The sequence below is a fragment of the Mobula hypostoma genome, chromosome 30 (assembly GCF_963921235.1).
Source record: "Mobula hypostoma chromosome 30, sMobHyp1.1, whole genome shotgun sequence".
Classification (NCBI taxonomy): domain Eukaryota; kingdom Metazoa; phylum Chordata; class Chondrichthyes; order Myliobatiformes; family Myliobatidae; genus Mobula; species Mobula hypostoma.
Window position 1 is genome coordinate 5,043,160 of NC_086126.1, and position 25,699 is coordinate 5,068,858.

At 49.2% G+C, this 25,699-nt stretch overlaps 1 protein-coding gene across 3 annotated transcripts in view; it reads right to left on the reverse strand.

The window, feature by feature from the left end:
* LOC134339812 (histone acetyltransferase KAT5) overlaps window positions 1-25,699 on the reverse strand; it is a 57,576-nt gene that overhangs the window by 20,567 nt on the left and 11,310 nt on the right. For 2 of the 3 annotated variants that reach the window (XM_063036631.1, XM_063036628.1), the window contains exons 5-7: window positions 15,511-15,606; window positions 4,776-4,853; window positions 3,027-3,275 (exon numbers count right to left, since the gene is read on the reverse strand). In XM_063036631.1, coding sequence (XP_062892701.1) covers window positions 3,027-3,275; window positions 4,776-4,853; window positions 15,511-15,606 — 423 coding nt within the window. The remainder of the gene's footprint in view (window positions 1-3,026; window positions 3,276-4,775; window positions 4,854-15,510; window positions 15,607-25,699) is intronic. The other variant, XM_063036629.1, reaches the window with a different exon arrangement.

Sequence of the window (25,699 nt, forward strand, 5' to 3'; positions counted from 1 at the left end):
ATAGAAGTTGGATAATGCAACAAGACAATGATCCGAAAGACAAGAGTAAATCAACAACAGAATTGTTTAAAGAGAAGAAAATTCTTGTTTTGGAATGGCCAAGTCAAAGTCCTGACCTTAATCCTATAGAAACGTCGTGGAAGGACCTGGAGCAAGCAGTTCATGCAAGGAAACCCACCAACGTCCAGAGATGAAGCAGTTTTGTGAGGAGGAATGGCCTAAAATTCCTCCCAGTTGATGTGCAGGACTGGTCAACAGTTACCAGAAACATCTGGTTGAAGTTAATGCTGTACAAGGTGTACAAGGTGGGGGGGGGGTGGTCACAGCAGTTACTGAAAGCAAAGGTTCACATACTATTTTCCAACAAATACATGTAATATTAGATCATTTTTCTCAATAAATTAATGACCAAGTATAATGTTTTCTGTGTTATTTATTTAATTGGGTTCTCTTTATCTAGTTTTAGGACTAACGTGAAGATCTGATCACATTTTTAGGTCATATTTATGCAGAAGTAGAGAAAATTCTACAGGGTTGACAAACTTTCTGGTATTTTTATGTGCCTAAGTCTTTTGCACAGTATCGTACCTTGCTGATATAAGAGTTCCCTAGTACATTAAGACCCTTGACCTCACAATTTACCTCATTATAACCTTGCACCTTATTGTCTGCCTGCACTGCACTTTATCTGCAACTGTTACACTTTATTTCGCATTCTGTTACTGTTTTGCCTCGTTCTACCTCAATACACCGTGTAATGAACTCATCTGTATGAACACCAATACACCTGTACATCCATACCAGTGACAATCAACTCCAATAAACCATCTGTAAAAGGATCACAGTGTAGAGATCTGGATCCATTAGCAAGGCACAGGCAAACGAGGCGGCCTTCGTTGGAGTGGGCAGTGTTAGAGTGGGGATTTCAGGCTGTAGCTCTTCAAGGCTTCAGCAAGGAGAGGCTTGAGTGAGAGAAGGTGAAAAGGTGTAGGTGGATTTTTTTCCCCAGTTTATTTATTGTTTCCTTATTTATAAATGCACAGTTGGAACCGTAGAGTTGCCAGGCAGGTAAATGCTCCTCTTGTGGGATATGGGAAGGCAGGTAAATGCATCCAGCTGCAGCTTCTAACACTCCACGTTAAGGAGCTGGAGCTGGAACTGGATGAACTCCAGATCATTCGAGAGGCAGAGAGGGCGACAGATAGGACATATAGGGAGGTAGATACACCCAAGGTGCAGAACACAGGAAACTGGGTGACAGTCAGGAAGGGGAAGGGGTTAAGGAGCCAGTGCAGAGTGACCCTGTGGCTATCCCCCTCAACAACAGATACATCACTTCAGATACTGTTGGCTAGGGGATGACCTAGTAGAGGAAGGTCTCAGTGATCAGGTCTCCAGCACTGAGTCTCTGTGATTCAGAAAGGAGGGGGGCAGAAGAGGTGAGCTATGGTGATAGGGGATTCATTAGTTAAGGGAACAGAAAGGAGATCCCATGGATGAGAACGAGATTCCCGGATTGATTCGTGCCAGGGTCCCAGACATCTCGGATAGAGACTTCAACATTCTTAAGTGGGAGGGTGAGAGACCAGAGGTCGTGGTCCATATAGGTACCAATGACACAGGTAGGAAGAGGGACGAGGTTCTGGAAAGTGAGTTCAGGAAGTTAGGTACTAAGTTAAAGAACAGGACTGCCAGGGTTGTGATCGCAGAAGTGCTACCCGTGCCACATTTTAGTGAGGCCAGAAATAGGAAGATTGTACAGTTTAACACGTGGCTGTTGGAGTTAGTGTAGGAGGGAGAACTTCAGATTTTTGGATCACTGGGTTCCAGGGGAGGTGGGACCTGTACAGAAGAGATGGTTTGCATGTAAACTGGAGGGGGACTAATATCGTAGCAGGAAGATTTACTAGTACTGTACCAGGGTGGGGGGGGGGGGATCGGTTTAAACTACAGTTGCAGGGCGATGGGTACCAAAACAGATAGTGGAGAGGTTGTGGAGACACATGTTGTTAATTCCTGAGACAAAGTCAGGAATCAAAAGGTGCGACTAATGTTCTGAGCTGCGAATATCTCAATACACGAAGTATCACTGGAAAGGCAGATGAGCTCAGGGCATGGATCAACAACTGGAATTATGATGTTGTAACCATTTGTGAGACTTGGTTGCAGGAGGACCAGGACTGGCAGATCAATATTCCGGGGTTCCCGTTGTTTCAGACGCGACGGTGCGGGAGGGGTGGCATTACTAGTCAGGGAAAAAGTCACGGTAGTGCTGTGTCAGGACAGGCTGGAGAACTCATCTAGTGAGGTGTTATGGGTGGAACTGAGGAATGAGAAAGGTATGACTACATTAATATGGCCGGCCGGTAGCGTAGTGGCATCAGCACCGGACTTCGGAGCGAAGGCTCCCGAGTTCGAACCCAGCCCGCTCCCCAGGCACACTTTCCATCCGTGCTGGGTTGAGCATCGAGCTAGCAACTCGGCCTTGTAAAAAAGAAATTGCCTGCTACAGAAACATCAACTCTCTCTTGAGTTTAAAAGGCAACTTCCATTTCCTTCCTACATTAATATTATAGACCAGGCAACAGTCTATACAAAATTTAGAGAGAACAAATTTGTGGAGATTGCAGGCTGTTGATAGGGTGGTTGAGAAGGCATATGGTGTGCTGACTTCACTAATCAGTTGGGGGTAGGAGCAACGAGTTCGAGAGTCGCGAGGTAACGTTGCAGCTCTATAAGATTCTGGTTAGACAACAATTGAAGTATCGTGTTCAGTTCTGGTTCCATGCCTCCATTATAGGAAGGATGTGGAAGCTTTGGAGAGGGTGCAGAAGAGTTTGACCAGGATACTGCCTGGATCACAGAGCATGGCTCATAGGGATAGGTTGAGCGAGCTCGGGGAACATGCACAAAATGCCGGAGGAACTCAGCAGATCAAGCAGCATCTACGGAAGGGAATAGATTCAGGCAAAGACTCTTCACTAGGGCAACCATCAGAGACCCCCGGGCTTCACCCGTCCACTCACCAGGTGCCTCTGCAGACACTTGAGGCTCTTTAGGTACTTCAGACAGAACTCGCAGAGGTAGAGGACGGGGAGGGAGGTCAGCTCCTGAGGGTACGGGGAGAAGTACCACGGCTTGAGACGGTGTCGGCCCAGCTCGATGCACTCTATGTTCTTCATCCGAGTGACGATGTCATCGTGGCTCCTGTCCGACACCAGGCTTCCCGTCATCCGCGGGGCCGAGGGGATCCCATCCGAGCTGTCCTGGGAGTCCTGCGGAAGGGAGGAAGGGCGTGAGGGGAGGAGAGGAGAGGAGCCCACGCTTTCCCTGGCTGTTCCGGGAGGGGTTAATGGGGTGCGGGGCGGTCCACGCTGGTTTTAGTTCTGTGTGGACAGTTGGAGGGCGGGAGGCAGTTAAACGCTCCGTGATGTCACCAGACACGTTGTGGCGTCACTGTGACATCACAAGACGGTGGAAGGGGGACAGAAGCCAAAGCCCGTGGCAGGGGAGTGAAACAGGCAGGCCTGAGGTGGTCTGTGCCTGGATCCACTAATAACCCCCTGCCAATTCATGGCTTGTTACGGCAACTGCCCGTGACCACAAGAAACCACAGAGATGCAGCTCAGCACATCATGGAGACCAGCCTGTTGGCGCCAGAAGCAAGGTGACACTTGCAGGCTGTCCCCAGCACATCCTTGGACTGTGTTGGTCGTTGACGCAAATGACACATTTCACTGTATTTCCCGCAGACTGGAGCAGCCTCCCCTCGGCCCCTCTCATCTCCAGCCCTCCCAGGGCATTACCTCCTCGTCCATCCTCCCGCGCCGCGGACCTCTTTCTTCACCACTCCTCCCACAGTGCACAGATGAGGGCTCTATCCTCATCACATCTCTGCACGGCACTCCCTCCTCGCCACCGCTCCTGTATCGCAGCGCCCTCTTCTCGCTGATCTTCCCACAGTCAACACCCCCTCCTCATTTCCCCACCCACAGTACATAGAAACAGAGAAAATAGGTGCAGGAGAAGGCCATTCGGCCCTTCGAGCCTGCACCGCCATTCAGTATGATCATGGCTGATCATCCAACTCAGAACCCTGTACCTGCCTTCTCTCCATACCCCCTGATCCCTTTAGCCACAAGGGCCATATCTAACTCCCTCTTAAATATAGCCAATGAACTGGCCTCAACTGTTTCCTGTGGCAGAGAATTCCACAGATTCACCACTCTCTGTGTGAAGAAGTTTTTCCTCATCTCGGTCCTAAAAGGCTTCCCCTTTACCCTCAAACTGTGACCCCTTGTTCTGGACTTCCCCAACATCGGGAACAATCTTCCTGCATCTAGCCTGTCCAATCCCTTTAGGATTTTATACATTTCAATCAGATCCCCCCTACAACACACTATCCTCACCAGCCCTCCAATGGCTCCCTCCTCGCATCCCCTCGAGTGGCGCGGTGTTCCCTCCTCACCACCCCTCCTCTAGTGCGGTGCTCCCTCCTCACTGCCCCTCCCAAAGTATGCACTCATTTCCCAGCCACAGTATAACACTCCCTCCTGACTGCCCCTTCCACAGCGTGGCACTCTCCCCCACACCCCCATTGCCTGTCCCACAACGTGGCACCCCCCCTCCCCAGCCACAGTACAATATTCCCTCCCCGCCGCCCCTCCCGCAGTACCGTGGGACCAGCTTGCCCCGGGAGTGGGACTCTGGGCCACCGCTCCCTCCCCACCCCCCCACGAGCGATGAGGGAGGAGACGGCAAACGGATAACTCTACCTCGTCAGTGCCCAGGCAGTTGGCCTTCCTCTTCCTCCCCGCCCCCACGGAAACCGGCCTCCTGGCGGAACCATTCTGCTGGAAGGAAAGGAACAATCGCAAGTCAGGCGTAACCCAGCTCAGACTCGCCGTCGCAGAGCGCTCAAACAACACGCGAACGGAGATCCACGTTTATTTTATTTTTTACTGAGATTCAGCACGAATTAACCCCTTCTGGCCCTTCGAGCCACGCCAGACAGCAACCTCCCAATTTAATCTGAGCCGAGTCTCTGGAGGATTTACAGTGACCAATTAAGCTACTCACCGGTACCTCCTCTCTGGACTGTGGGAGGAAACCAGAGCACCCGGAGGAAACCCATGTGGTCACGGGGAGAACGTACAAACTCCTCGCAGACAGCAGCGGGAATTGAGTCCAGGTTGCTGGTATTGTAAAGTGTTGTGCTAACCACTACACAACCACGCTAATACCATAAGATACCGTTTAGGAGCAATATTAGGCCATCTGGTTCATCGAGTCTGCTCCACCTCTCCATCATGACTGACTCACTATCCCTCTCAACCCCATTCTCCTGCCTTCTCCCCCGTAACCTTTGATGCCCCTGGCTAATTAGGAACCTATCAAACTCCGCTTTAATTATACACAATGACTGGCCTCTACAGATGTCTGTGGGAACAAATTCCACAGATTCCCCACCCGCTGGCTAAAGAAATTCCTCCTCATCTCTGTTCTGAAAGGATATCTTTCTATTCTGAGTCTGTGCCCTCTGGTCCTAGTCTCCCCCACTGTAGGAAACATCCTCTCCACATCCACTCTATCTGTGTCCTCTGGTCCTAGACTCCCCCCACTATAGGAAACATCCTCTCCACATCCACTCTATCTGTGTCCTCTGGTCCTAGACTCCCCCACGGTAGGAAACATCCTCTCCACATCCACTCTATCTGTGTCCTCTGGTCCTAGACTCCCCCACGGTAGGAAACATCCTCTCCACATCCACTCTATCTGTGTCCTCTGGTCTTAGACTCCCCCACTATAGGAAACATCCTCTCCACATCCACTCTATCTGTGTCCTCTGGTCCTAGTCTCCCCCACTGTAGGAAACATCCTCTCCACATCCACTCTATCTGTGTCCTCTGGTCCTAGACTCCCCCACTATAGGAAACATCCTCTCCACGTCCACTCTATCTGTGTCCTCTGGTCCTAGACTCCCCCACTATAGGAAACATCCTCTCCACATCCACTCTATCTGTGTCCTCTGGTCCTAGACTCCCCCACTATAGGAAACATCCTCTCCACATCCACTCTATCTGTGTCCTCTGGTCCTAGACTCCCCCAACTATAGAAAACATCCTCTCCACGTCCACTCTATCAAGGCCTTTGAATATTTGACAAGTTTCAATGAGCTCCCCGCTCATTCTGCTGAACTCCATCAAGTACAGGCCCAGAGCCACCAATCGCTCCTCACACAGTAACCCTTTGATTCATGAGATCATTCTTCTCAACCTCCTCTGGATCTCCAACGCCAGCACACTTAGCTTAGATACTCGGTCTACCTTGAGGTGGCGAGGCGGAGTTCACTGTGCTCTGGGTAACTGTGGGGGGTTTGAAGGGAAATTGTTACAGGGCAAAGGGGGAGTGGGAAATCATAAACTCTGCAGATGCTGGGATTCTTGAGCAACACACCAAATGAATTTTTTCACCCAAAGTTCAAAGTTGAAAGTAAATTTCTTCCCTCAGGCCATTAGGATTCTGCACTCCCTGCCACTTCGCGTTCAAAGTGTCACTGGTTAATCTGTTCTGTACCTCACAGTATTTTGGTTCTGTAAGGTTGTTACAGCTGGGGGTGGTAATGGGGACAAGCTCCCGCTACTTATTCAATGCTCCCTATGCCGTACGTCTCAAATTGCCTCTGACAACCAAGCCCAGCTCCTGGCCTTCACCAGTGGCTTAACTACTAAGCCCGGTGGAACTGTTTCCACTGACAGGAGAAGGGGCAAAGGCGGGTTACTGGTGCCTTAAAACCAGTCGCTTCGGGCAGACGGGGCTCGTCAGCCATGGTTGGCAGCTCATCTAGGAGAAGGAAAACTCTGATCTCAAACCTCCGCTGCCTTGTAGCTATACCCACACATGGGGAAAGGCTTTGGGAGTAAACCCAAGGGGGAAAATCTGGAGCTGGAGTCCCTAAGACAGTCCTATGTTGAGTTCAATGCTGACTGGCGACTGCTGCGACGTTGCTGGTGCCGAACTGTATTGGTCTCTTGACGTTCCATCAGATGCGTGAAGAGGGGCAGCCACATATTTTCTGGGATTGCCCTAAATTAAGTATATATTGGGAAGGTATTCATAGAACATTAGTTAAGGTACTTAGGTCCCAGATACCTCTGAACTTTGAGACGCTCTATTTGGGGCATGTATTGTTTCTTGAACAGAAGGAAGATATAAAGCTGCTGCAGGCCCTCTTAGTGGCAAGTAAGAAATCAATCACTAGAACGTGGCTAAATCCAATACCACCTACATTAGAAGATTGGCACGAAATTATCTTGGAAATATTTAAAATGGAAAAGTTGACTTACTCCCTGAGAATTCAAAAAGAAACATTTTATCAAATCTGGAATAAATGGATTGAATATATAACCCCAAAGCGAGCAGACTTTAGATGACTCTCCTAATGATTTTTACTGCTCTTCTCATCAACACAGTAATATTTGCACCCCTAGTCCAAATGTTTACTGTTTTTGTTTTCTTTTGGAAAATAGAGAATTAATACAAGTAAAGGAAAAGATTTGGGAAAGGGATAAAAAATGATAAAATTAAGTAAGTACATAGGGATTGGATAATTATGTCTGGGGGCAGGAGCAAGCATGAACAAGTTAGGATATAAACACCTACAACGGTTGTTACATAGGCTTACATACAACATTTTGGACCAGAAAGAAATGGTCCAGAAGAGATATATGGAAAATATTGTTACTATGTTTCTTAACAACTAATACCATTACTTAGCCTAATAGATTAGAATTACCACTGTACATAATTATCTATTTAAATATCTAATTTCCTTTTATATCATCTCAATGTATACTTAAGAATGTATAAACAATTATAGTTTTATACTTATAAAAAAATGGAAAAGGTTATAAGTGTGGAAAAAGTACATGATACTTGTGAATTCCTTATCCAAATAAAAATAAAATTAAAAAAAAGAAAAAAAAAGAAGAGGGGCAGCCAGCTACATGGGAAACAGCTTGCTCTCCATATCGTACTGCCCTGGATTGCATGCCTAGACAGCTAGGGCAGAATATCCATGGTCCACTCTGACCGACGGAGGCCTCAGACTCAGACTGTGGGTGCTATGTGTAATACTGTGCTTTACACCCTGGTCCAACATTGTCTCGTTTGACGGTATACATCTGTATAGTTAAATGACAATAAACTTGACTCTTCTTGCAGGCACTCACAGTAAATACAAAGAAACGCAATGGAATCAATGAAACAGCACACACAAAATGCCGGAGGAACTCAGCAGACCAGGCAGCCTCTGTGGAAAAGAGTCGACATTTGGGGCCGAGACCCTTCATCGGGACCGGAGGAAAAAAGATGAGGAGCCAGAGTAAGAAGGTGAGGGGAGGGGAGGGAGGAAGAACCACAAGGTGATAGGTGAAACCGGGAGGGGGTGGGGGGGAAAGGGGTGAAGTAAAGAGCTGGGAAGTTGATTGGTAGGAGAGATACAGGGCTGGAGAAGGGAGAATCTGATGGGCAGGTAAGAAGATAGAGTGAGAGAAGGAAAAGGAGATGAGGAATGATGGGGCGGGGGGGGGGGGGAAGGGAGGACATTACCGGAGGTTTGAGAAATTGATTTTCTCCGTCTGGTTGGAGGCTACCCAGATGGAAAATAAGGTGTTGATCCTCCAACCCTCATCGCAACAGTAGAGAGGCCATAGTTGGAATGGAAATGGAAAGTGGAATTAAATCGGGTGGCCATTGGGAGATGCCACTTTTTCTGCCTGGCGAAGCAGTCTCCCAATCTACATCGGGTCTACAAATCAATGAAAGACCGTACCCACCAGGACTGACAAACAACCAATGTGCAAAAGGCAACGCACTATAAAAATACAATAAATAAGTAAATAAGCAATAATTATCAAGAACATGAGATGGAAAGTCTCTGAAAGTGATTCCACATGTAGTGGGAACGTTTCAATGTTCAGGTGAGTGAAGTTATCCCCTCTGGTTCAAGACCCTGATGGTTCAGGGGTAGTAACTGTCCCTGAACCTGATGGTGCGAGTCCTGAGGCTCCTGTACCTTCTCCCTAGTGGTGGCAGCGAGAACAGAGCATGGGAGGTGGGGGGGGGTTCCCGATGATGGATGCTGCTTTCCCGTGTCAATGCTTCATGTAGATGTGCTCAATAACAGGGAGGGTTTTACCCACCATTATCCCCGCTGATACAAGGCCTGATGGTTGAGAGATAGTAACCGTTCCTGATTCCTGGTGATGTGGGTCCTGAGGCGCCTGAGTCTTTTAGAGTCAGACTTGGCAAACTATAAGTAGTTTATACAGATCGCAGGTTACAATTTCTACAAATACTACCAATGCATTTAATGCTATTATAAATTGCTTAAGCTAATTAGATCACTTAAATTGCTCCATACAAATCCTCACTAACTGTGCGCCAATGCTCCCTGGACGTTCAGTCTCAGCCAATCGACGTCCCGGTTGACGGAGTCGATGGACTCACCTGATTGGTGGGCGCCAGGGTAGCGTAGCGGTCAATTCCGGCACCGTTCTGTAAGGAGTCTCCGTACTTCCTGCACCAGTTTCCTCCCACAGTCCAAAGATGTACCGGGTAGGTTAGCTGGTCATTATAAATTGTCCCACAGTTAGACTGGGGTAACTCGGGGCTGTCAAAGGTTACTGTGGCTGTGCAACTCGAAGGGCTGGTAGGCCCTACTCCGCACTGTTTCGCTAAATGAATAAATAAATTCCAGCCGCGATTGCTGACCGCCCTTTAACCTCACTCTACCTGTCCAGCTGTCCGATTCGTCATCAGCGATCAGGCACTCCGATTACAAGATTGAATCCGGCACTGTGATCGCAAGATCAAATTCCGATTATATTTTTGCTCTCTTTTTGCATTTCTTATTTAGATTTCTTCCGCAACTTATAGTTTTTTTAAAATGTATTGCACTGTACTGCTGCCTGAAACAAGAAATTTCATGCCACAGTGGCAGAACTGTTAATGCGGGGCTGTTACAGTCAGAGATCAGAGTTCAATTCTGACGTCATCTGTAAGAAGTTTGCACATTCTCCCGGTGAGTGCAGGGGTTTCCTCCCACAGTCCAGAGACGTAGCAGTTAGTAGGTTAATTGGTCATTGCGAATTGCCCTGTGATTAGGCCAGGGATAGACAGGCGGGTTGCTGGGTGATGTGGCTTGTTGGACCAGGAGGAGCTGTCCTGCACTTTACAGAATAGATATGTCAGTGCTAATAAACCTGATTCTGACATACCTAAGCATACAACATTATCTCCTCGATCGCTAATTCTTTAGAACACGTGCTGTCTTCAAAAGATCCATGGGATTCCAGTGTATTCGTTTAAATTATCCCTCATAGATTTGAGCATAGATGTGACAGAGAGCCACAAGTCTTCCTCGTCAAATGTCTAACTTTCCTTCTTTTCTTTTTACATTTCTTTTTAGGTTCTGGTGTCTCCTTTAATCAAAGACCAGTGCAGCACAGGAACAGGAGTAGGGGAATTAAGGGTTAAGTAGTCCTTTCCAAGACCGGAAGAAGCTGCAGAAGATCGTGAACACAGCCCAGCACATCACACAAACCAATCTCCCGTCCTAGGACTCACGTTACACCGCACGCTGTCGGAACAGTGCTGCCAGGATAATCAAGGACACGACCCACCCAGCCAACACACTTTTCGTCCCTCTTCCCTCCGGGAGAAGGCTCGGGAGCTTAAAGGCTCGTACGGCCAGATCTGGGAACAGCTTCTTTCCAACTGTGATAAGACTGCTGAACGGATCCTGACCCGGATCTGGTCCGTACCCTCCAAATATCCGGACCTGCCTCTCGGATTTTTGCACTACCTTACTTTCCATTTTTCTATTTTCTATTTATGATTTATAATTCAAATTTTTACTATTTACTATCAATTTGTACTCCAGGGAGCACGAAGTGCAGAATCAAATATTGCTGTGATGATTGTACGCTCTAGTATCAATTGTTTGGCGACAATAAAGTAAGTAAGTAAGTAATGGGGAAAAGGCAGGTGGGTGGAGATGAGTCAGGTCAGACATGATCTATTAAATGGCGGAGCAAGCTCGACAGGCCAGATGGTTACTCCTGCTTCTGTTTCTAATGTTTTTATGTTAACAGGCCCCTTTGTGCTGAACTAAAGAAGGGATATTAGCTTTATATGTCACACGTACAGCAAAATGTACAGTGAAATGCATCACTTGCATCAAGGACCAACAGAGTCTGTGGATTGTCCTGGGGTCAGTCTGCAAGTACCGCCACACTTCTGGCACCAACGTAACGCGCCCACTACTCACGATCCCGAACCCGTACGTCTTTGGAACGTGGCGGGAAATGAAAGCGCCCAGAGGAATCCCACACGGTCACCAGGAGAACGTACAAACCCTTTACAAACACTGGAGGGAACTGAACTTTAATCACAATCTCCGACTTTGTAAAAATTAAAATTCCTGGCTACTATCATTTCAGAGGACCTGTCCCGGGCCCAGCATCCAAGTGCAATTATGAAGACAGAAGACAATAGACAATAGGGGCAGGAGTAGGCCATTCGGCCCTTCGAGCCAGCACCACCATTCACTGTGATCATGGCTGATCATCCACTATCAGTATCCAGTTCCTGCTTTATCCCCATAACCTTTGATTCCGCTATCTTTAAGAGCTCTATCCATCTCTTTCTTGAAAGCATCCAGAGACTTGGCCTCCACAGCCTTCTGGGGCAGAGCATTCCATATATCTACCACTCTCTGGGTGAAAAATTTTTTCCTTAACTCCGTTCTAAATGGCCTACCCCTTATTCTTAAACTGTGGGCTCTGGTTCTGGACCCACCCATCAGCGGGAACATGCTTCCTGCCTCCAGCGTGTCCAATCCCTTAATAATCTTATATGTTTCAATAAGATCCCCTCTTAGCCTTCTAAATTCCAGAGTATACAAGCCCAGTCGCTCCAATCTTTCGACATATGACAGTCCAGAAATTAACCTTGTGAACCTACGCTGCACTCCCTCAATAGCAAGAATGTCCTTCCTCAAATTTGGAGACCAAAACTGCACACAATACTCCAGGTGTGGTCTCACCAGGGCCCTGTACAGCTGCAGAAGGACCTCTTTGCTCTTATACTCAAGAAGAAAACATGTCAACACCTCTTCTTCCTCAGGAGTTTGCAGAGAATTGACATGACATCTAAAAGTTTGACAAACTTCTCTAGATGTGTCGTGGAGAGTATATTGACTGGCTGCCACACAGCCTGGGATGGAAACACCAATACCCTTAAATGAAACATCCTACCAAAAGTAGTGGATATCACCCAGTCCATCACGGGTAAAGCCCCCCCACTGCCCAACCACTGAGTATATCTACATGGAACGCTGTCGCAGGAAAGCAGCATCCATCATCAGGGACTGCCACCACCCAGACCATGCTCTCTTCTCGCTGCTGCCATCAGGAAGGGGGCACAGGAGCCTCAGGACTCACACCACCAGGTTCAGGAACAGTTATCACCCCTCAGCCATCAGGCTCTTGAACCAGAGGAGATAACTGCACTCAACTTCACTCGCCCCATCACTGAACTGTTCCCACAACCTATGGACTCAAGGACTCTTCATCTCATGTTCTTGATATTTATTGTTTATTTATTTTTTTTAATCTCTTCTTTTTGAATTTGCAGAGTTTATTGTCTTCTGCACTACGGTTGAACAGCGTAGTTGAGATTCTTTCATTGATTCTGTGATGGTTATTATTATAAAGACTCATTGATTGTACACCCACAAGAAAATGAATCTTAGGGTTGTATACGATGAACATATATGTACTTTGATAATCAATTTACTTAAAACTTTTAAAGCACTACGCTAAGCACTATGCCACCATGAAAATGCCCCACTAAACTAATCTGCTTTGCCAACACAATATTCATTCCCTCCATCCTCTGTACATTCGTGTGCCTGTAAACATCTTAGCCATCTCTCTTGTATCTGCCTCCACCACCACAATCGGCCGCTCATTCCAGTCACCCACCACTCTTACACCTGTCTCCTTTGAGTTTACCCAACCCGGCAGTGGACATTTCAACCCTGGGAAAAAGAAACTCAACGTCTGCTCCATCTCACAAATCTCTGCCAGCCTCCCCTCAGCCCCTGCCGCTCCAGACAAGACAAGCCCCAAGATCGCCCAATCTCTCCTTACAGCTCACGCCCACTGATCCAGTCAGCACCCTGGGGTACCTCCTCTGCACCCTCTCCTAAGCCTCAAGGCCCTTCCTGTAATGGGGTGACCAGAAAAGAATGCAATACTCCAGATGCAGCCTAATTAGAGGTTTGTAAAGTAGCAACGTAACTTCCCAACTCTTGAACTCAACCCCTTGACTATTTAAGACAAGTGTGCCATATGCAGTTCCTTAAGGTTGTTATTGCTGGCGGGAGCAGGGAGGGGTAGGAGGAGTAGTAGGAATAAGCTTCCACTACTATTAAATGCTCCCAAAGGTGTGCATCTCAAATAGCCTCTGACAACCAAGTCCAGCTCCTGACCTTCACGTGTGGCTTAGCTACTAAGCCTGGTGGAACCGTTTCTACTGACAGGAGAAGGGGCAAAAGCGGGTTACTGGTGCCTTAAAACCAGTTAATTCGGGCAGATGGGGCTCGTCAGCTGTGGTTGCCAACTCATCTGGAAGGAGGAAAACTCTGACTTCAAGCCTCCGCTGCCTCGCAGCTATACAAACTCATGGGGAAGGCTTCGGGAGTGAACTCCAAGGGAAAATCCGGAGCTGAAGTCTCTAAGGCAGTTCTACGTTGAGGTCAACGCTGACTGGTAACCCCTGTGACGCTGCTGGTGCTAAACTGTATTGGTCTCTGCCGTTCCTTTGGATTCAACAGTGAAGAGGGGGAGCCTGCTGAACGGGCAACAGCTTGCGTATCAACTGAACGTAGCCAGCTAGGATGCAGCATCGGTGGTCGACCCCACGACAGAGGGTCTCCATGCCATACGTCTTCTTTACCACCCTCTCAACTTGTGTAATCCTTTGTATCCAGAAGGAAAATCCCACAAGCCCTCTCCGTGGAAGTTTACAACCGGAGATATGTCTAATATGCTGCTGGAGGACTCTACTTCGTCAGGGGTTTGAGAATGATCGTTATACCACCGAAGACTCGTACAAGTGTCTATACATATACATCCGACTAGTTGCGTTGCCATCTGGTCCGGAGGCTCCAAAACACAGGATTGCAAGAGGCTGCAGAGGATTGTAGACCCAGCCACCTCCATCAGGGTTACAAGGCTCCCCACCACCAAGGGGAAGTTTAGGCAGTGTCGATCACTCGGGACCCACAAAATCCAAGAAGGGCCCTCTTCTCATTACTTCCATCAGGGAGGAAGTATAGGACCCTGAAGTCCAGGCTCAACAATTCAGGAACAGCATCTTCCACTCCACCATCAGATTTCTAAACAGTCATGAAAACTACCTGGTTCTTCGGGGGTGGTGGGGGGTGGTTTCTTGTGCTGTTTTTGTAATTTATAGTAATTCTATAGCTTTTCACTATACTTTGGACAGGTACGTGGATAGGAAAGATTTAAGGGATTCCCAGCCTGCTGTCAACAGACCCCCTCGGTTCATGGCAAGGCTCCTGTGGCATAAAAAAATGGTTGGGAAACCCTGATGTAGAGGGATATAGGCCAAACACGGGCAAATGGGACTGGCTCAGGTGGGCACGTTGTTTGTCGCGGACCAGATGGGTTGAAGAGTGTTTCCCAATGCTGTATTAGTCTACAGTTTATATAGGAGAACGAGGTCTTTCATTGATTCTGTTATGGTTACTATTACACAGATTTGCTGAGTATGCCCACCAGAAAATGAATCTCAGGGTTGTATATGGTGACATACCTGTACTTTTGATAATAAATTTATTTTGAACTTAAAGAACCTTTGTAGTTTCTTACTAAATTGATTTGTTTCAAAATCAGTTTCTGAACAAGAGTTTAAAAGAATAGGGAGGGGAGCGATCTCATTGAAACTGACCGAATATTGAAAGGCCTGAAACTGTGAAGGGGAGGGCGGGGAGAATTATGAATTATTTCCTCCTCTATCATTTTCCATTCTGGTTCTCCTCTCAATTCTTCTCTTCTCCTCACTTGGCCGTCACCTCCCTCTGGTTCCCCTCTTCCTTTCCTTTCTCCCCTGGTCCACTCTCCTCTCCAATCAGATTCCTCCTTCTTCAGCCCTCTGCCTCTTCCACCTATCACCTCCCAGCTTCTTACTTTATTTACCCACCCACCTGGTCTCACCTATCACCTGCCATCTCGTATTCCCTCCCCTCCCCCCACCTTCTAATTCGGACTTCCTCCCCCTTCCTCTCCAGTCCCGAAGCAGTGTCCTGACCCGAAACGGCGACTGTTTATTCCTCTCCACAGATGCTGACCGGCCCTCCTGCATTTTGTGTGTTCTCATTGTGAATGTTTGATCCAGGAGCCAGGCACGGGAACTCACCTGTGCATAGACGGGCGTCGGGATCTCCGAGGCAGCTGTGACAGGGGTCGCCGGGGAGCACTGGGTGGCGAGTGAGACGGCTTCCAACTTCCTTTTCTGTGAGGGAAAAGGCAACATCTCTCACTCAGAGGGTCACACACCCGCGGTTCGCTTCGCAAGCCCCATGCAATCTCCTCTGGAACCCTCCCACCCGCTGCAGGGATGCTGCACGTTACCTCGTAGTCCCTGGCTGCCTTTTCCGGGCAACACTGCCATGAGGGCGCGGGGCACAGGGCAAGGAAGAGAGTAGTGGGGAGGGCGGGGCAGCGAGGACGAAGGGTGGGACCCTTCACCTCAGGTCCTCCAGGGTCACAGGCTTGGCGAGGGGTGGGGAGAAAGTGGTGGCAGTGAGATAGAACTTGTAAGTCATAAGTATGACTCGACTGGGGCAGATTCGAACACAGGATTAATCCTTTCTGTCCAAGCTTAATCAACCAAGACAAATTAAAGATAAAAAGATTTGCTCTTTCGTCACATGTACATCAAAACATAATTACAAAGGGGTCATTTGCGTCAATGACCAACGCAGTCCGGGGATGCGCTGGGGTCAGCCCGCAAGTGTCGCTATGCTTCCAGCGCCAGCACAGCGTGCCCACAAGTTACTGACCCTAACCCGTATGCCTTCGGAATGTGGGAGGAAACCCACCCGATCGTGCTGAGAACTTTACAAAGTCCTTACAGAGAGCGGCAGGAAATGACCCCCGACCGCTGATCGCTGGCGCTGTAAAGCGTTACATGGTGCCGCTCAGTGCGTCGGCTCTAAAGCCGTCTAGGGTGATGGCCCTTGGGAGATGGCGGGAATGGGGAGCCACGGTAGCTGTAGCGGTAAGTGCGACACTATTACAGCTCGGGACGTCGGAGTTCGGCGTTTGATTCCAGCGCTCTCGGTCAGAAAGTCTGTACGTCCTTCCCGCGGGTTCTGTCCGGGTGCTCCAGTTTCCTCCCACAGTCCAAAGTCGTCTCAGTTAGTGGGTGAATTAGAAATTGGAAATTGTCCTGCGATTGGGTTAGGTAAGGGTTAAATAGGCAGGGTGCTGATGGGCAACCACTGGTGAACTACTAGCCCCCACATAGGCACCCATGCCCCGAGCCTTCTGCCTCCCACCCGGAGTGAGCCGGACGGGTTATGGCAGCGAGGAGACTCCCTTTCCTCATCTCTGCCAATGGTAGGTGGCAGGGGATTGAAATGGAGAGGAGCTGGGAGCCAGGAACCGATTCCGGCCGAATGCTTTGCTAGCCTTACCTGACAACACGGAGCCTGGCACCCCGGTGCTAATGGGGGTTTACGAAACACACTTGTAGAAGATCTACCAGCACAAAGAGACCAAGTAGCACTTCCTATTTATGACACGGCCTTCCGGCCCATGCCACTCAATTACACCCACGTGCTGCGTCTTTGGACTGTGGGAGGCAACCAAAGCACCAGGAGGGAACCCACAAGGCCACGGGCAAAACGTACAAACTCCTTACAGACAGCGGAGGAACTGACCCCTGCTCACTGCTCCCTGCTGCTGTGATAGTGTTACACTAACCTGCCACCCGGAAGTTTCGCTATTTTTCTCTGAAAACGCTGTACAAATACAGAATGCATACAAAGAGCAGGAGCAGGGTCTGTACATCCTCCCCACTGAACGCATGGGTTTTCTCTGGGTGCTTTCATTTCCTCCCACAGTCCAAAGACACAGCAGTTGGTACAGTACTGTGCAAAAGTCTTAGGCACATATAGATAGCTAGGGTGCCTGGGACTTCTGCACGGTACTGTGGTAGTTTTATGTACTGCACTGTACCGATACTGCAAAAAAAAAATAAATTTCGTGACGTATGTGAGTGATGATCAACCCAATTCTGAATCGGGTCTCTATTGCAGACTGAGAGTGGGAAGGGGGCAGGGAAACGGGAATCACGGGTGGGGAGAGGGGACGAAGGGGGAAGCATCACAGAGACATTCTGTGATGATCAATAAACCAATTGTTTAGAATCAAATAACCTTGCCTGGTGTCTCAGGGCTGGGTGTGTCTGTACCTGCAACACCCCCCACTCCTGACACTCCTTCTCTGCCACCTGTCCCACACCCCTCCCGCGGTGCCCCACCCTCGCCAATCCCAACATCCTCTACTCCCGCCAGATTTACAGACTCACTCTCCCCTCCACGTTGACAAATACAGTACTGTACGAAGGTCTTAGCTACCATGGCTATGTATCTGTGCCTCAGACTTCTGCAGAGTACTGTAGGTTAACTGGTCATTGTAAGTTGTTCCGTCATTAGGCAAGGACTAAACCGAGGGGTTGCTGGGACGTTGCAGCTCAAAGGATGGGATGCGGGCTGCACTGTATCTCAATAAATAAATGATAACTGTCTGCCCTCGAGTTGACAACTTTTCAAGTACACATCCAAGCACCGGATCAACGTAACTTCACTCTCTGACTTCGCCACCCTTTCCGGCTGCAAATTCCAGATTCCCCACCGCCTCTCCTCTATTAATTACAGTTTCCACCCCCCGCCCCCCACTAAGGGAAATCGGCCCTTCCTCTTCGCTCTGTCTGCGACCCTGGTAACTGTCTACACTTCTTTCTGGAGGTAACAACCCTGGCACGCCCAGCCACAATTCCCTTGGCAATGTCCCCATGAAACCGCTCCGCAGGCTCCCTTTGGAAATTCGGCTCCCAATGCGAGTGAGATGATGCCTCCTCGGGGGATCATGGCCACAATGGCTAACTCTAAGGTGCTTCTGGAGGGTGAATGCAAGCAGAGTTTTTCCCGCTGAGGCTGGGTGAGACTCAGAACTAGAGGTCACAGAGAAAATATTACAGGGGGGCAGCTTTTTCACTGAGCGGGTGGAATGAGCAGCTAGTGGAAGAGATGGATACGAATTCGATTGCAACAGTTAAGAGAACTGGTATCCAATCACCAGTGCCCTTGAATGGAAAATCCTACACAAGGTAGTGGATTCAGCCCAGTCCATCACGGGTCACGCCCTCCCAACCATTGAGCACATCTACATGAAACACTGTCGTAGGAAAGCAGCATCCATCATCAGAGACCCCCACCACCCAGGCTGTGCTCTTTTCTCACTGCTGCCATCAGGTAGAAGGTACAGGAGCCTCAGGACTCGCACCACCAGGTTCAAACACAGTTACTATCGACCTTCAGGCTCTTGAACAAAAGGGGATAACTACATTCACTTGCCCATCCATTGAGATGTTCCCACAGCCAATGATCTCACTTTAAGGACTCTTTATCTCGTTATCGCATATTCTCGTTCTTTATTGCTATTTATTTATATCTGCATTTGCACAATTTGTTGTCTTCTGCACTCTGGTTGATCTTTCATTGATCCTGTTACAGTTACTATTCTGTAGATTTGCTGAGTATGCCCGCAGGAAAATAAATCTCCGAGTTGTATATGATTGAGATTTTATTATTAGAGTACATAAATCTCAGGGTTGTATATATGTACTGTAAAAATAAAATTTACTTTGAAGATTGGATAAATACATGGATTGGAGGAGAATGGAGGGCTATGGTTAAGGTGCAAGTCAATGGGAATAATAATTTGGCATGGACTGGATGGGCCAAAGGGCCTGTTTCTGTGCTGTAGTGCTCTATGTCTGCAGCAGTTCAAGGTCAGTGATTCACCTCTAACCTCTCAAGATGAACTGAGGCAATAAACTCTAGCTTTGCCAGTGACCCTCCGAGAGGACCGCAACTTAGGATTTGGAGGCTTGCGTGCCTCGATGACCCGGAGAGCTACGTTGGCTGGAGTCAGGGCTTTCTGCTTTGGCTCTTGGTAAACAGGTCAAAGAGCAAAGGACAGGTCCACTGGTCCTTCAGGTTCAGCGGTTCAGCTCAGGGCTAACGACCCCGATTGGTAAAACAAAATTATTTCTGAAATAGCAATGAGGAATTCTTCTACATCTGAAAATGACGGCATTCCTGACCTTCCACCCGGGACTTGCGTGACTGACGATAGTGAAGGCCGAGAGGAAGCATGTGCCCTGAACACCGCCAGAGGCGGAGGACCTTCATTGCTGCCCGAAACGCCAGCGGCGTAACGGGGAGTAAGTAAGTTGCCAGAGACAGCTGGATCCCCAGGCCTGAATTTCAAAACATTCTGCAGATGATTAAAGCAACTTAGATCAGCAATTTGGTTCGCAAGGATTTCAGCACAGCAGACTGTCCTGAAGGTTAAAAGTTAAGTACGCGGCAAGTTTAGACCTAAGGCTGGTGACGAGACAGGGGATGAAGAGTCAAAGTCTTCCCAGAGGTTTTCAGGTTTGAAGAACTGTTGGTGCTGAAGTTCACAGTAATGGGATCCTTGCTTGTGACAGTTTACAATTAATTGTCAATATTAGGGGCATGGTGCTCTCTGCAGGCCTGAGGGTGCAGGGTGAACAGCTCTCAAGACGCTCAATGCCTAGCAAGTGAAAGGCAGCATGCTTGTCTGACACCCGTCAATTGTCCTCCCTGACCCACTTCAGTGCGCACCATCTACAAAATAGACCGACGCATACACAACGGTGGAGGGCGCGACACGGTAGCCTGGAGGTTAGCGCAATGCTGTTACGGCTCGGGGCGTTACGGAGTTCAGAGTTCAATTCCACCGCTGCCTGTGAGGGGTTTGTACGTTCGCGTGGGTTTCCTCCGGGTGCTCCGGTTTCCTCCCACAGTCCAAAGACCTACCGGTTGGCACAGTAGGTTAATCGGTGTTTGTAAATTGTCCTGTGTTAAATCAGTGGGCCGCTGGGTGCGGCTCGTTGGGCTGGAAGGGCCTGTTCCGTGCTGTATCTCTAAATGAATAAAACTCGGCAGGTCAGGCAGCATCTATGGAGGGGAATAAACAGTCAACGTTGAGGCCCAAGACCCCTCATCAGGACTGGAAAGGAAGTGGGGGGCAGAAGTCAGAATAGGAAGGTGGAGTGAGGGGCAGGTGACAGGTGATGCCAAGTGAGGGGGAAGGTGGGTGGGATGAAGGAAGCAGCTGGGAGGCGGTAGGTGAAAGAGTTAAGGGCTGACGAAGGAATCTGATAGGAGGGGAGAGTGGATTATGGAAGAAAGGGGAGGAAGTGAACCGGGGGAGGTGATGGGTGAGTGAGGAGAAGAGAGTGGGGGTGGGAGGAGTTGGACATTAACTCCCAAAACCTACAGACGCTGCCGTCAAGAAAGGCGCAGGGGAACACCACCCCTGCAGGTTTTCCACAACGTCAGTTTGTGCCCATGTACAGGGTGCACTGCAGAATCTCACCAGGACTCCTCAAATGGCACCTTCCCAATCCACCACCTCTATCGGCCAGAAGGATGAGGGACGAGGGACGAGGGACGAGGGACGAGGGTTGCAAAAAAGCACGGGGAATGCCAGCAATACACCACAATCTGTGTTGGGGGATGATGCCTGGGAACGCCATGAAATTGTAGATAGATACGGGATGGGGGAAGAGGGTGCCAGGTGAACTAGAGTCAGACAGCACTGCCCTTCAGCCCATCTAGTACATGCTGAATTGTTATTCTGCCTAAGACGAGAGAATCTGCAGAAGCTGGAAATCCAAGCAACACACACAAAATGCCGGGGGACCTTAGCAGGCCAAGGAGCATCTACAGAAAAGAGTAAACTGTCTCTGTTTCGGACTGGGACCCTTCATCAGGAGTGATCTTAGAGTAGGCTAAAGGGTCAGCACGACATTGTGGGCAAAGGGCCTGTACTGTGCTGTACATGTTCTAAGTTCTAATAATTGCTGGATTTGCCGGTGACAACTAGATCCTAAAGTATTGAGTTTTAAACCGTTCTGCATGTTTGAATGACGAAAGGAAGTCTGGATAACCAGAGGCTTTTTCCCAGGGCTGAAATGGCTAACACGAGGGAGCAGAGTTTTAAGTTGCTTGGAATCAGGTACAGAGGGGATGTCAGAGGTAAGTTTTCCACACAGTGATTGGTGGGGGGGGGGGGGGGAATGCACTGCCAGTAACGATGGTAGAGGCAGATACAATAGGGTCTTTTAAGGGACTCTTAGGTAGGTACATGGAGCTTGGAAAAATAGAGGGCTAAGCAGTAGGGCAGTTTCTAGAGTAGGTTACTGTGGGCCAAAGGGCCTGTAATGTGCTGTAGGTTTCCATGTTCTATGCTGTTTGAACCCATAAACATTACCTCACTACTTTCTGTTCTCTTTTTGCATGACTTATTTAATCATTATATATTTACAGTGTTTTTATGTACTGCACTGTACTGCTGTTGCAAAACAAATTTCACAACATGTCAGTGGCAATAAACCTGATTCTGCATCTGTGACATAACTGCCAGTGTGACTGTGATTTTCATCCTCGAGTTCAAATCCTTCCAGAGGAGTGCCTAAACGTTACACCATAACCAAGCTAGTGCCCGTATGGTACCACCATAACCAGTCATGCCAGTGCCTTCCAGTGAAGTGCCTGTACGGTACCACCCTAACCAGACTAGTGCCTGTACCTTCCAAAGCAACGCCTGTACGGTATCACCCTAACCAGACTAGTGCCTGTACCTTCCAAAGCAACGCCTGTACGGTATCACCCTAACCAGACCAGTGCCTGTATCTTCCAAAGCAACGCCTGTACGGTATCACCCTAACCGGACTAGTGCCTGTATCTTCCAAAACAACGCCTGTACGGTATCACCCTAACCAGACTAGTGCCTGTATCTTCCAAAGCAACGCCTGTACGGTATCACCCTAACCGGACTAGTGCCTGTATCTTCCAAAGCAACGCCTGTACGGTATCACCCTAACCAGACTAGTGCCTGTACCTTCCAAAGCAACGCCTGTACGGTATCACCCTAACCAGACCAGTGCCTGTATCTTCCAAAGCAACGCCTGTACGGTATCACCCTAACCAGACTAGTGCCTGTATCTTCCAGAGGAGTGCCTGTACGGTATCACCCTAACTACTTCCAGCCCTTACAGTCCAGCAGTTGATTTTATTTAGATGCGCAGCATGGAACAGGCCCTTCGGGCCCAGTGACTCATGCTGCCCAGCAAACCCACCGATTTAATGGCCTAATCACAGGACCATTTACAATGACTAATTTCCCTACCAAACGGCACTCCTTTGGACTGTGGGAGGAAACCACAGCACCCAGGGAAACCCCACGCAGTCCGTCGGGAGGACAAACAAACTCCTTACAACTGAACTCCGAAACACCTCGACCTCACGCTGCCCTGGCACCCGCCCGTGTCCTCAGCTGCTCGGCCTACGAGCCCCGGAATTCCCTCCACCTCGCTCCCTTTCCTCTCCGACGTCTCTAGCTGGTCTAACGGACTGCCAGTCAGCTGCACGAGGACTCTCTCAGCTGGCGACTGAACAAGCTTCCCGGGTTGGGCTCCTGGGACTTTCTACCACGTCCAGTCTAGACTGCGGTTTGGAAGGGACATCTCGACTCTGCCTCCGTTGCGTGGACTGACTGTCACATAGATATCTTGAGGCTGAAGAGTCCCGGAGCCCCACAGTTACTCCAGGTTAACGGAGACTGAGCATCTTGATGTGTGCTTTCTACCATCGGCCTCCCCCCGCCGAGCCCAGCACTGATCCCTCCCGCAGCTGCTGGGGCATGGATTCCTGGACGGCTAGTCCTTGTGTGCCTCCAGGGCTACCCAGTGAACACGGGCAAGCCATCTGCGAGACCACAAGACATAGGAGCCAAGTGAGGCCATTTGGCCCACTGAGCCTGCTCCACTATTCCATCACGGCTGATTTATTTTTCCCCTCAACCCACTCTCCTGCCTTCTCCCCGTCACCTTTGACAACCTTACTAATCAACAACCTAGCAACCTCGGCTTTAAATATACCTGTGACTTGGCCTCCACAGCCATCTGTGCCGATGAATTCCACAGATTCGTCACCCTTCGGCTGAAGAAATCTCTGCTCTGAAGGGACAGTCTTGTTTTCTGAAGTTGTGCCCTCTCGTGCTAAGACTCTCGCACTATTGGAAACATCCTCTCCACATCTACTTTACTCAGGCTGTTCAATATTCAATAGATGTCAGTGAGATACCCCCTCATCCAGGCCCACAGCCATCAATCGCTCAAGCATTAACCCTTTCAGTTCCCAGATTCATTCTCGTGAACTTCCCCTTGGCCCTCTGCAATGCCAGCACATCCTTACATAGATAAGGGGCCCAAGATTAGTCGCAATACTCCAACACCTTAAAAGGCCCGAGCATCACATCCAGCTGGCTGCCGTACGCGATTCCGCCCGGATCGGACTGCGTCGCAGTGATCATTGGCTAGAATCAATCGGCAGGGCCAGGGGAGGGGAAAATACAGCCCGTGAACCCTCAACCGATCCCACTCCCTGGGACATCTTGAAACTTTGCCCCAGCAAGAACCATCACGGCAAGCTCCCACAAACAGAAGTAAATAACCACATGATCTGCTTTGTGACATCCTGGGGAAGGGATAAACATTGGTCTCGGGGCACCTGGAGAGCTCCCGTTCAACAGCCCTTACGGACAGGACAGGAGACCGTGGCTTTAGGTCCCACCTATGAGAAGATGCTTCAGTACAGGACTCAGCCGGACTTCTACCCCGAGCAGCCCTCTCTCACTGCTGCCTCTCTCTGCCGTTCCTCCCTATACAGTCCCTCGACAGACAGTCCCTCCCTCATTCCCCCCACCCCCGACAACACATGGAGTGACTTTCTCTTAGTGCAACACCAGAAGTAAGGTTCTCTTAAACCTCCTGGAGGCTGATTCCAATTCTGAGACCTCTCGTACTCAGGGGCGAAGGTCTTAGAACACTACAGCACAGGAACAGACCCTTCAGCCCATCAAAACCATGCCCAGCTGTTATTCTGCCTCATCCCATTTACCCACACCAGGACCATAGTCCTCTGTACCCCTCCCATCCATGTACCCATCCAAACTTCTCTTAAACTTTGAAATCGAACGCACATTCACCACTTCTGCCAGCAGCTCGTTCCACAGTCTCACCACCCTCTGAGTGAAGAAGTTCCCCTTCAGGTTCCCCTTAAATATTTCATCTTTTGCCCTTAACCTGATGTCTCACCCAACCTCAGTGGAAAAGGTCTGCTTGCATTTACCAAATGTAATTTTGTATACGTCTAACAATCTTCAACATCCCAAGGAATAAAATCCCAACCTATTTAATCCTTTCTTATAACTTTAGACCTGGCAACATTATTGTAAATTTTCTCTGCACTCTTTCAACCTTGTTTACATCTTCCCTGTAGGTAGGTGACTAATACTGCACACAATACTCCAGATTAGGCCTCACGAACATCTTATACAACTTCAACATAACATCCCATCTCCTGTACTCATTCCAACTCTGATTTATGAAGGCAAATCTGCCAAGAGCCTTATCTACCCACGATGCTACTTTCAAGTAACTATGGTTCTGTACTCCCAGATCTCCCTGTTCTACCAGGCTCCTCAGTTCCCTACAGTTCACAAGTCCTAACCTGGTTTGTCCTCCCAAAGTGCAACACCTCCTCCCCTGCCAATTGGGTCTATGAGCGGACTGGCCCTCCCATTGCACCGGCTGCTTAAAGCCACACTCGCTGCTTCACTGGCCTCCTGCCACCAGATGGCGCAAACCCGCTGAGCGGGTTCCATACGACTGGCGACAGGACACTGCAGACAGCAGGGGTTACGTGTGAAAGTTTGGTCATTTCTTTTCTGCCGAACAAACATTCCATCAAGCGACACATCAACGGACGGCTAAGCAGACGGGGCGGGCACGGGACGGGGTTTCTATGGAGGAAGCGTTTCTCGTTCTTGTAGCACTTTTCCGAAACTCAGGACATCCCAAAGAATTTGACAGCCAATGAAATATGGTCAACTGTGCAAGGGCACAAACGCAGTGGCCCATCCCTGACAAATCCCGAGCAGCGACTACTTCTTTTGCAGAGCGTTCTGAACACAGCTGGTGGGGGAGAAGGCACTGAGAAGCAGCAGCAATATTAGCGGTGTAGCACGCCACAACACCCCCCCACCCCCAAAACCCCACCCAACGTGGGTGCTGGGACGTTGCGTCAGGAACAGAGCTTCCCGAGTCGGGTGTGTGGCCCAGGACGCCTGGGACAGCAAAGCACAGAAGATTAGGGGGCGTAGACGCCATGGGTAGAGAGTCGGCCCCCCACACTGGGATGGACACTGCACCTCATCTC